The 11171-nt window shown below is 34.7% G+C and overlaps 1 protein-coding gene across 1 annotated transcript; it reads right to left on the reverse strand.

Annotated features, from left to right (window-relative positions):
- Nucleotides 1–255: 255 nt before the first annotated feature.
- Nucleotides 256–5490, reverse strand: LOC140431978 (uncharacterized; the record flags this gene model as incomplete). The annotated part of the gene is made up of 1 exon (XM_072519845.1): nucleotides 256–5490. A coding segment is annotated over exon 1 (5235 nt), but the record flags the coding sequence as incomplete, so codon positions are not given.
- Between the last annotated feature and the right edge of the window lie 5681 nt (nucleotides 5491–11171).

Below are 11171 nucleotides of genomic sequence, written 5' to 3' on the forward strand. Positions count from 1 at the left end.
AAATGGGTAAATAATATTGAAAGCGTAATAGAAAGAAAAGCGCGAAAGAAAATATTCCTAATCAAATTGTGGTAAGAGATATAATTTAGTTATTGGTTGAACAGTCTCTCCCGTAGCAGTTCTAATTTTAACTGCGCGGACATGATTATCTGACCCCGGAAAAAGTTCCAGGACTCTCGCGGTAGGCCATTTTAGAGGGGGACAGTTATCAGTTCTTAATAAGACTAAATCATTTATCTTAATATTTTGACTTACCTTGGACCACTTTGGTCGACTATGCAGTTGGCTAAGATATTCAACAGACCATCGTTTCCAAAACGACTGTTGAATCTGTGAACATCTTTGAAGGAAGTTAAGCCTATTAATTGGTAAGTGTAGTAATGTTTTTTCAGGGTAAGAGGTAAGGCTACTGCCTATTAGAAAGTGTCCGGGTGTAAGGCATTGTAGATCAGAGGGATCATTCGACAAGGGGCAAATAGGGCGTGAATTTAAAATTGCCTCGATCTGCGAGAGAATTGTACTGAATTCTTCAAACACTAAATAAGCATTCCCTATCATTCGACGAATGTGATATTTGGCACTTTTAATTGCTGCTTCCCATATACCTCCCCAATGAGGACTATGAGGTGGAATAAACTTCCATTCTATGAAATTTTGTGCAGCGAAATTTTGCATGTCATTTGAAAAACTAGGGGATTTAAAAAATTCGCGCAAATCCTTAAGTTCATTTTTTGAACCAGCGAAATTGGTTGCGTTGTCACTATATATGAGAGAGGGAAGACCTCTTCGGGCAATGAATCTTTTTAGACATAATAAAAATGAATCAGTAGAGAGTGATGACACTAATTCTATGTGAACGGCCTTTGTGGCTAGACAGACGAAAATAGATATGTAACATTTTTGCATTGGAGCCTTTCTTAACTTAGAGGATTTAATAAGAAATGGCCCACCGAAATCGCAGCCCACATTTTGAAAAGGGCGAGAAGGAGTAATTCTAACCTTAGGTAAATTTCCCATGATTTGTTCCATAGGTTTAGCGCGAAATCTAAAACATACGTGACAATTTTTTACAATTTTTTTTAGTGTTCGAAGTCCGTTTAAAGGCCAATAATTAAGTCTGACGTTGGACAATGTCGTTTGCGGTCCGGCGTGGCCTAGACGACAATGTTCATGAGTTAGTAATAAATTGATAATGTGAGAGTTAGATGGTAACAATATTGGATGTTTTTGTTCATAGGGGATATTAGCGTTTTTTAGGCGTCCACCGACGCAGAGAAGTCCGTCTGCATTCAAAAAAGGGTTCAGGGTAATTAAGGACTTATTTGATGTGATTCCTTGGGTTTTTATTTCCAAGATTTCTTTAGAGAATTTTAGGGATTGTATAGCCTTAAATATTGATATAGAGGCGGATCGCAATTCGTCCGGAGATAAAATACCAAGTTTTTTATCAGATGAGTTTCTTGCATTAAACGAGAACCTGTATATGTAGGCAGTGGTGCGTAATAATTTAGAGTAAGAGGAAAACCTTGAAAATAGATTATTGATAAATTCATCTTGCGTTGAGATTTTTGAACTGATTATAAGGGATGATACCTTTTCGTCCGGTAATAATACTTGGGTAGAGTTCGGGTTAAATGTCGATAGGTTTAAGTCCGTTTTAAGTAGAAATTCAGGGCCGTTCCACCACATCCGGGAATTTAGAAATTCAGTAGCGGTCAAGCCGCGAGATAGACAATCTGCTGCATTTTCATGAGAACGAACGTGTCTCCAAGAAAAATTTGATGTTAGGTCTTGAATTTGAGTTACTCTATTTGCTACATAAGAGTTCCAGCGCGAGGCAGAAGAGTTTATCCAACATAACGCGATTTGTGAATCTGTCCACAAATTAATGGAGGAGAAGTGCAAGCGATTTGCAAAGGTGGAATTTATTTTTTTAGTTAACCTTGACAGTAGTAACATGGCTGATAGCTCCAATCTAGGAATGGATACCGTTTTTAAGGGAGCTAGACGAGATTTGGATGCGATTAGAGTACAACTGATAGTATCATCAGCGTAAATTGTGCGAAAATATAAAACAGCGGCCTGAGCCTTACTTGAGGCATCGGCAAATCCGTGTATTTCAATTTTAGAGATTTGCCTGCTGTTAAAAAGATTACGGGGTACTTTAAGAGACTCCAGGAGAGTGAGATCGTTAATAAATCCTTTCCATTCTTTAGCAAGAGTTTCAGGGAGTGGATCGTCCCAATTTAATTTATTGAGCCAAAGTTTTTGAATAAATACCTTTCCAGTGACAGTGAATGATCCCAAGAGACCTATGGGGTCAAATATTTTGGCGAGTGCTGAGAGGGCGTTTCTTTTTGTGAAGCTATTATCAGCAGCGGGAGGACTTGGAATTGAAATCGTAAAATAGTCATCTAAGGGGTGCCACGAGAGACCTAAGACCTTATTGGTATTTAAGTTGTTTGAGGTTATTTCATAATTAGACTGAGATGACCGAATATATTTGGCAGAAAATTCAGCCGAGTTAGAAACCCATTTGTGAAGAGTGATACTGTGACCGTTTAAGATGGAATTTAGTTCATGATATGCAGCTTCTAATTCGGCTAGAGTGTTGGTTCCGTATAAAATATCATCGACATATGTCTGATTTAACAGTGCATCAGAACCAAGGGGGTATTTTGTGGTATTTAAAGTAGCTATCTCTTTTAAACAGCGAGTGGCTAGAAAACTGGAGCACGTTACGCCATAGGTTACAGACGTTAGCTCAATACACTTTAAGGGTTCGTGTGGGCTATCTCTCCAAAGGATGTTTTGTAAAAAAGTCTGATTGGGATTGACATTAATTTGCCGATACATCTTTTCGATGTCGGCGATGAAAACAAATTTAAATTGCCGAAACCGACAGAGGATATCAAAGAGATCTGGCTGTGTTTGAAAGCCGGTAAGAAGTATCTGGTTTAAAGAGTATCCAGAAGTGGTTTTTGCACTTCCGTCGAACACTACGCGCAATTTGGTGGTTGCTGAATCCTTTAATACGCAGTGATGGGGTAGAAAATATTTGTTTTCATCTAGCGAGTTGTGGTATGTAAGAGGAACATATTTACCGTGATTTAGGGAGATGTATTGATCTATAAAATGTTTGTATGCATTATATAAATTGGAGTCATTTTTAAATCTCTTTTCAAGTAATTCGAAACGTTTTTTTGCAATTTGGAATGATTCACCAAGCTTGAGGTGCTCAGATGGAGATTTTTGAGGTAGATTTACTTGAAGTCGACCATTTTCGAGAATTTTGAGGTGATTAATGAAATTTGATTCGGCTAATTGGTCATCGGGGGACAATATTTTTTCGCCGGGGCAATCTTCAGTTTCCCAAAATTTAGAAACAAGGGCTTCAAGGTTTGAGTCTGAAGAGTGGGTATTTTGAGTTTGCACGAATAGAGAGACATCATTTTTAGACTGAGCGTAGTTTGGAACATTGCCAGCGATTACCCAGCCAAAAATTGTATTGAAAAGAGTAGGGAGATTATGTCCTAACTTTACGAGACCTGGTTGAAGAATGTCATAATAATAATCTGCTCCTATCAAAAGGTCAATATTTGATTTTTGATAAAAATGCTTGTCAGCAAGAGTGAAACCCTTGGGTATATTGAGCTTATTGGGTTGAATATGAAATTGAGGTAACTGACAAGTTATTTTTGGGATAACTGCACAATTCAAGTTAAGATGCTGAGATTTTAAATTAGGAGAATGAACATTAATATTTGCCATTAAGTTCGAGGTGAAAGAGCCTTGTGAAATGCCAGAAATTTGTAATTCCCTGTGATAAATTTTGCAATTGATTTTACTTAGCAACTCTTGAGAACAGAACGTTTTTTGGCTTCCAGAGTCTAGGACTGCCTTAATTAGTAAGGGCCTTCCTGATTTGTCGATCAAATTAACTTGAATAGTGGATAAGAGAACTGAAGAGTATGTAAAGGACTTATTTGTAGCACTCAAAGCAACGCTGGAGTCGTTTCCATTGTCTGGAAAATTGTTAGAAGTAGAAGGTTGGACATTATTAGTCCGAAGCGGTTCCGTGGAGTGCGTGGTATTTTTATGTTGATATGAGAGACTAGGAGAATTGGTGTTTTGTGAGGTTGTTGGACTGGCATCATTTGGTTGACGAAAAGAGTTATGTTTAGTTCTATTATCATACGAAGGGTTTTGTGTTGAATGGTTAAATCGTGAATGATTTCCATTTATGTTAGAACGATAATTTTCGGAATGCGGAGAATGGGAAGAGCCAGAATAATTGGTATTTTGCGCATAGGAGTTTTGATGCAGTAGAGTGTGGTGTTTTTTGGAACAGATTGAGCAAGTTCGTGAAGGACAATCAGCATGGGTGTGTTTTGTACCCAAACAGTTAGAACACATGTGATTAGCCTTAAGAAAGTTATATTTTTCAGAGTGTGGCAGAGAGGAAAATTTTCTGCATGTATATATTTTGTGAGCTGAATCATTGCAGTAATTACATTTAATATAAACGCGAGATGGGAGTGTAGCAGAGGCGTTGAGGTGGAGAGAGGTAGCATTATATTTGCCGTGTGATTTTTCTCTTTTTGAGTCAGAGGTATATGTTAGGTCTGCGAGAATGTTGCACCGTTCATTCAATATTTCAAAAAGTTCGACAATCGAGGGAGTGTTGTCGCGATCCCTTCTTTCGCCATAATACCGTTTAGTGGCAAAATCAAGTTTCCTAATTATAATATTTATTAAGAGATAATCCCACGATTCGATCGGAACATGCAGAATTTTTAAGGAGTCAATATGTCTTTTCAAATCATTTACGAATTCATTTAATGAATGATAATTGCTCTTTGAAAGTGTAGGGAAATCTATTATAGCGTTAATATGCGAATTTATTATCGCGAGATTATTATCATATTTTTTTTCTAAAATAGTTATTGCGAGATCAAAATTTTCGTGAGTAACTTCAAGTGAGTCAATTAAAGTTAAGGGTTCACCTTTAAGAGAAGATTTTAAATATATTAATTTTTGTGCTTTTGTGATACTATTGTTATCCTTTACTAGAGAAGAAAATAATTGGTAAAAAGAGAGCCATTTACTGTATTCACCATTGAAATTGGGGACGGAAATGGGTGGTAACCTTACATTTGAATTACTAGCGGGTTCCTGTGATTGAGAATGTGATGGGGAAGAAGATGAGTTACTGAGCGTTAATTGAGATAATTTTCCGTCAATTCGTGACATAGCAGAGAAGTATTTATCCTCGATTTCTTCCCTATTTTCGGTATGCAAGTCGACCGCATCAATAGATTCTATTTTATTGCAAATATCATTATAATTATTAAAGGTATTAACTAAATGTGCTTTTCGGTGACCTAATTCAAAGGTGTTAGTTTGAATATCAAGGGAGTTATTGATCCAATTTAAAATTCTAGTGATTGTAGACTTGCATGTGCCACGCTCTCTTTTCAATAGATCCATGTCAATTAGTATAAATTAAAATATGTGATAATAAAACGAAAACAAAACTGAGACAACACCAGTGTACAGTGTAGAGATAGAAAGATATGTTTGTTATTAAAAGAAAAAAGATCGTGGCTGAAAATTGAAATTGTACTATACTATAAAAAATGTGTAAAAATTCAAATTCAAAGTTATATAAATGTGTAAAAAATCGTAAAATATCTGTAAATGAATGCGATAAGTAATTTTTAATTAGTCATAAATATAGTAGGATACGACTTTGATAAACACATTCAAAATTGCGTATTATGCGTAAATTATAGTAAGTAAGAAAGTATTACTTAAAACGAGAACGAGTATAAAAATTATAGTGAGTGATAATATATAAAATACAAATAAACACTGTGAGAATTGTTTATAGAAATTGTATCGAGTTAGAGTCACTGAGTAACGCGAAAATAAATAAAGTTTATAAGTCCACCGTTGTTGTAAACGGTGTTACCTGTTGGAGAGGGTCGTTTTGAAGACGACTCACGGGTTTGGAGCAGCGTCTTCGTAAATCTCGATGTGGGTGATGGAGTCAGAACTCTTTAACTGGAAATCCTTGCTTCTGTAGTGTTGTAGAGGACGTTTGCTGTCCCACCAGGGGTACCAAATTATGTGTGGAGATGTGATGTTTCGTCCAAACATAAGAAAGGGAACCAAGCGTTTTGTTGGTTTCGTATTAAGACGTCGATTCCAAATAATCTCGGTCGAAGTAAGGATGATTTCCGGTAATAAAGAAAGTATTGAATCTGCTACCAGTCAATTTTATTGATCACAACTATTCTAACAAATGCGATTTTATATAATAATTATCATCGAAAGCCGACCATAAATGCTTCTTGCTATGTCGTTGATCGCGAACAGATGTGAATATATCCCGTTTAAGATTCTAAGTACATTATTTCCGCGTGAAAATCAAAGAGAGAAACATTTTTATATTATCGAACCGTTGCGACTGAAGGCCGATACTTGAATATGTATTTGTTTTACTGCATCGTCGCCAAAACATCAAGTCTCCCTTTAAATCACCGGTTTAACAACTCCTAGAACTTGTTTAATACAATGTACGACTTAACGTTCAGGTAGTCTCTGAGAGAAAAAGGTTTTATTTTTTGAACAAGGAATAGATTTTTAATTCCACTAAACATTCGGAGAACTGATATAAAGAGAATTGACAAACTGACTTTCCTGTAAATTACCTTACTTTGTAAATAAATACTTTTATGTTAAAGAGATTTGAACACTGTCTTCTAACATTATTTAACATAACAGGCGTGATCAACCTAATCGCAAGCGTTATTCGTTCTTTTAAGTCATTTAAATCAGAAGGTTTAGTTTTGTACACATGGCTCTTCACATATCCCCATAAAAAGAAATCTAATAATGTAAGATCAGGTGATCGCGCTGGCCATTCAATCGATCCTCGCCTCCCTATCCACCGATTTGGAAATATTGTATCGAGGTACTGCCGGACATTAAGTTGGTAATGTGGTGGTGCTCCATCCTGCTGAAACCATATCGTATTCGCTGAAATCGAAGGGTTTCCTGGATCAGGATATAAATTTGCCAACGTTGGAATGACATCATTTTGAAGTAGTGCCAAATAATTGTTGCGATTCAAGTTACCCTCAATGAAAAAGGGACCAATGATATTGTTTCCCACAATCCCTGCCCAAACATTAATCTTTTGAGGGTATTGAGTGTGTTCTTCTCTCATCCAGTGAGGATTTGTCGTGGCCCAGTAGCGGCAATTTTGCCGATTAGCATGACCGTTAAGTGAAAAAGTACACTCATCAGAAAACATAACGTCTTCTAATGTACAGTTTAGTGTAAGCTACAGATACATGGTATCCTGAAGATACCATGGACAAAAAAATGTCACCAAAGCTGAGAAAGAGAAGAGAAAGATAAACCAGTGTAACTAACATACAACGCTTCGTGACTGTCTAGAAAGGAACTGTGTCTATTCGTCAGTTTTAAGATTTCTTGAATTAATAGGAACATATAACCAAATATATACATCAGTGCGTGTAAAAATAAATGTTTGAAATTCAATGCTTGTAAAAACCAATGTATTCAGTTTATCTCAGGTCTATGTATGTAAAAGTCTATGTAGGTAATAATATACGTATGTAAAAATCAGTTTATATTAAGTAGGTATCTAAAAATGTAAAAAATTATTAGAAGATGTTTTACGTGTTCAAATATCAGAGAACAAAATGATCTATTTAATTTATGCCGTAATTTTATATAAAAAAAAATAAACAAGGCCATATGACAACAACATACTGAACAACATACTAAAATTTTTAAAAACACGATATCCTTACTTATTATTGTACATTGTAGCCAGCGCATAAGTGGCATTTTCTTTGTTGTGATTATGAAAAATTCATTCGTCAGCTCGGTTCTATGTCAGTTCTTTGAAAATCCACCCTGTGTCAGTAAACCGTATTAAAATCGGAATAATGTACACGGAAGAGAACAATACAAAATGTTTCGATATTATTTTGAATTAATATATAAAATGTTCAGTATTGTGTTATGAATGAAAACGTTGAAGGGTCCATCAGTTTACACAATAGACAGCAGCAATCACGATTTTTCTCTCGTCTCTAAACATTATGGTTAATAAATGATGTTTTTCACGTACAGGGTAATTTACCCGAACTACACGAAATACATTATTTCAAAATTTGTACAACAATATGATTTAATCTTTGTTTTTTTAATATAACACTACATAAAACAGTAAATAACATTTTGTTTTATTAACGTTTTGGTTTTTTTGAATTTGGTGTTAAAGAAGCAAGGATTTAAATAAAATTAGGAATTAGTAATAGAAAATTTAAAAAAATACCAAATCAAATAAAAATAAAATGGAAAAAAATAATAGAACAGAAAAGATACTGAGAAACTAACTCAGAACAGAAAGGATACTATGTATTTGGAAACATACAACCCATATCAACTACTCAGGGTTATAAGTGGAGTAATATACACAAGGCTTTGATTTATTCACATTAAATAGATGTTAAATAACCATAAATCTTTTAAATAATTTAAACTAGTTTTTGATGTCACATTTTCATACAGTGAGCTTCAATTGTTGTATATTGTGACTTTATTTGACTTTTGTTTGCTAGGTTGTCCACTTTCTTATTTCTAGCTATTCCTACATGCGGAGGTAACCAGATAAATGCTAATTTTTTTTGAGATTTTTATGGCCCGAAACATTGGATTTGTAGGGTATATTTGTTTTACACCTAATAAAGCAAGTCTTTTATACATAAATAGGGCATTTAATTATTCTCACTATGCGTTTTGAAGAACATTAAGGCTTTCCAAAATGGCTTTGTTCTCACCTGTAAAGATGCAGCAGTTTGTAGGTATGGATATGTAGTGTGAGTAGTGTATTTACTGTGAGTAATTTGAATGTTGGCAGCATGTCAGCATGTTGATGTGGCCTTTATTGTGCCCGATATAATACGTAAATCCTAGTTTAGTTGACGTCAACACGTTTAGTGTATAGACTGTTGAGCCACGTCGGTGCACAATACTCCAAAACGAGATACGGGAGTCCCAGTACCGCATAACTTTTGCAGAATTCTTAGAAACTCAGAATAGTTCGTGTTCTAAGTTTTGCAGTCGTCTTTATAATATTTTCTTTAATCCTTATCGTTATTTATGTTGTGTGTCAACTAGATATTTTGGGTGTTTAGTGTGGTTAAGGAGTTAATTTTTAAAGTGGCTTTTTATTTGCTTATTGGCCAGTTTGCTGTTTAAGTGAACACTTCCGTTTTGGCAGCGTTGGTTTGTAATGGCCTGTTGCAGAAATATCTTTCGAGGGTAGCTAGGTAGTTTGTTAATATTTACTCAGTATTTCCTAATTCCTTATGTCTCGTAGAAATCGCCCAGCCGTCTGGATATACAAACTTCTTTAATGTGTTTTTCCGGGTATATCGGCTATACAAAGGCTAAATAGTGCAGTAAAAAGCATCGATTTTTGCGGGAGGCTATTGTTCAGATTCATTCGGATAGTATTCTTAACGCCCATGATGACGTGGAAATTTCTGTTGCAATATCTTAGCAAAATTATTGTTGCTCATTCTTAGCGCTCTTACACTGCTGATAAATCAATGAAAACGGTAGATATGTTTAGTTGTTTTTGAAAGCCTGTTTTTACGTAGTTAGTCAGTGCTAGGACCGGGTCTGTGCAGCTGTGGTTTTTGTCGAAATCTTGCTTTTTCCACAGGTATATGTTGCAGTATTATTTTGCTAATTCTACTGTATAACATTCTACATTATATATATTCCAACTATAATAGGTATATGTTGTTATATTGTTTGGCTAAGTCTATAATATAATATGTACTGAATAAAAAAATATACCTTACATAACAGAGTCCAAAAAACTTGTAAATTTGCTTGTTTATTAAAAGTTAAAAAACCGGTATAATTATTGTGATATTATATATTAAGAACAAAAGAACCAAATTCTTTAATAATTATATAAAAAAATTAGATTAAATCGAAAAATATAAATCCAAAGTTTAAAATAAAACTCAATTAGGGACTTCATTATCCGCAACTAAATATAAATCCCCCGAAGCGAATGTTATTGGTAGTAATCATATAAAAGTTTTAATTTGAAAAGTTTACATAGCGACCAGTTTGAAATACGTTTTTTTTTTTATTTCGGTCAGAAGCGCTGCAAAAATGGACAGTAGCTAATCTGGATGCAGATACAGATTCCTGTAACCTTTCTCATGCATTTTTTATAAATGCATTAAACAAATTTCATTTTTAATTACACGATCGAATTACGATTTAAATTATTACCAGATTTAGTATATTTGTAGAAATACGTAGTTTATGAAGCTTATGAACGTTTATGTATGAAAAAAAGTTAGATTTTATATATTTTCCGAGAATATGTATTTTATGTATTTGTTGTATTTAATCGTGTGATTAATTTTCAACTGATGACATACTAAAAAAAAATAAAAAAAACAGTTTTTCAACCACCTAAAGCAAGCCTACAGAACATATAATAAAACTGATAATACGATAGTGTTAGGAGATACAAATGCAAGAATAGGACGAGAGCGAGATTTTATCCCTACTATAGAAAGCATTAGTCTGCAGCCTAGAATCCGAATGGTCAGATGTTACGTTTTTTCTGTCTTACTGTATGGCTGTAAAAATTATTGGACAATGAACTATGAAATAGAAAAAAGAATAGATGCTTTTGAGATGTATATATACAGACAAACGTTAAGAATTCCATGAGTATAAAGACTTACTAATGTTAAGGTACTTGTGTAATGTGTAAAAAAAGCAATTACTAAGAATAATCAAAGAGAGGAAAATGCAATACTTGGGTCGTGTGTTGAGAGGCAAAAGATACGAATTACTTTAAATTATACTGGAAGGAAAAGTACAGGGCAAAAGATAAGTAGGAAGACGCCAGAACTCGTTGCTGAAAAACTTGAGGGGAGGGTTCGACCGCCCATGCTCAGAAATCTTTCGCGCAGCCTTTTCCAAAACTACAATTGCCATTGGATCGACAACCTTCGAAATGAGACGGCGCCATGAAAAGAAGAAGCATACACAATGTCAGTAATATTAATGGATACTCTGAGATAGCGCGT

The sequence above is a fragment of the Diabrotica undecimpunctata genome, unplaced genomic scaffold (genome assembly GCF_040954645.1).
Source record: "Diabrotica undecimpunctata isolate CICGRU unplaced genomic scaffold, icDiaUnde3 ctg00000829.1, whole genome shotgun sequence".
NCBI lineage: Eukaryota > Metazoa > Arthropoda > Insecta > Coleoptera > Chrysomelidae > Diabrotica > Diabrotica undecimpunctata.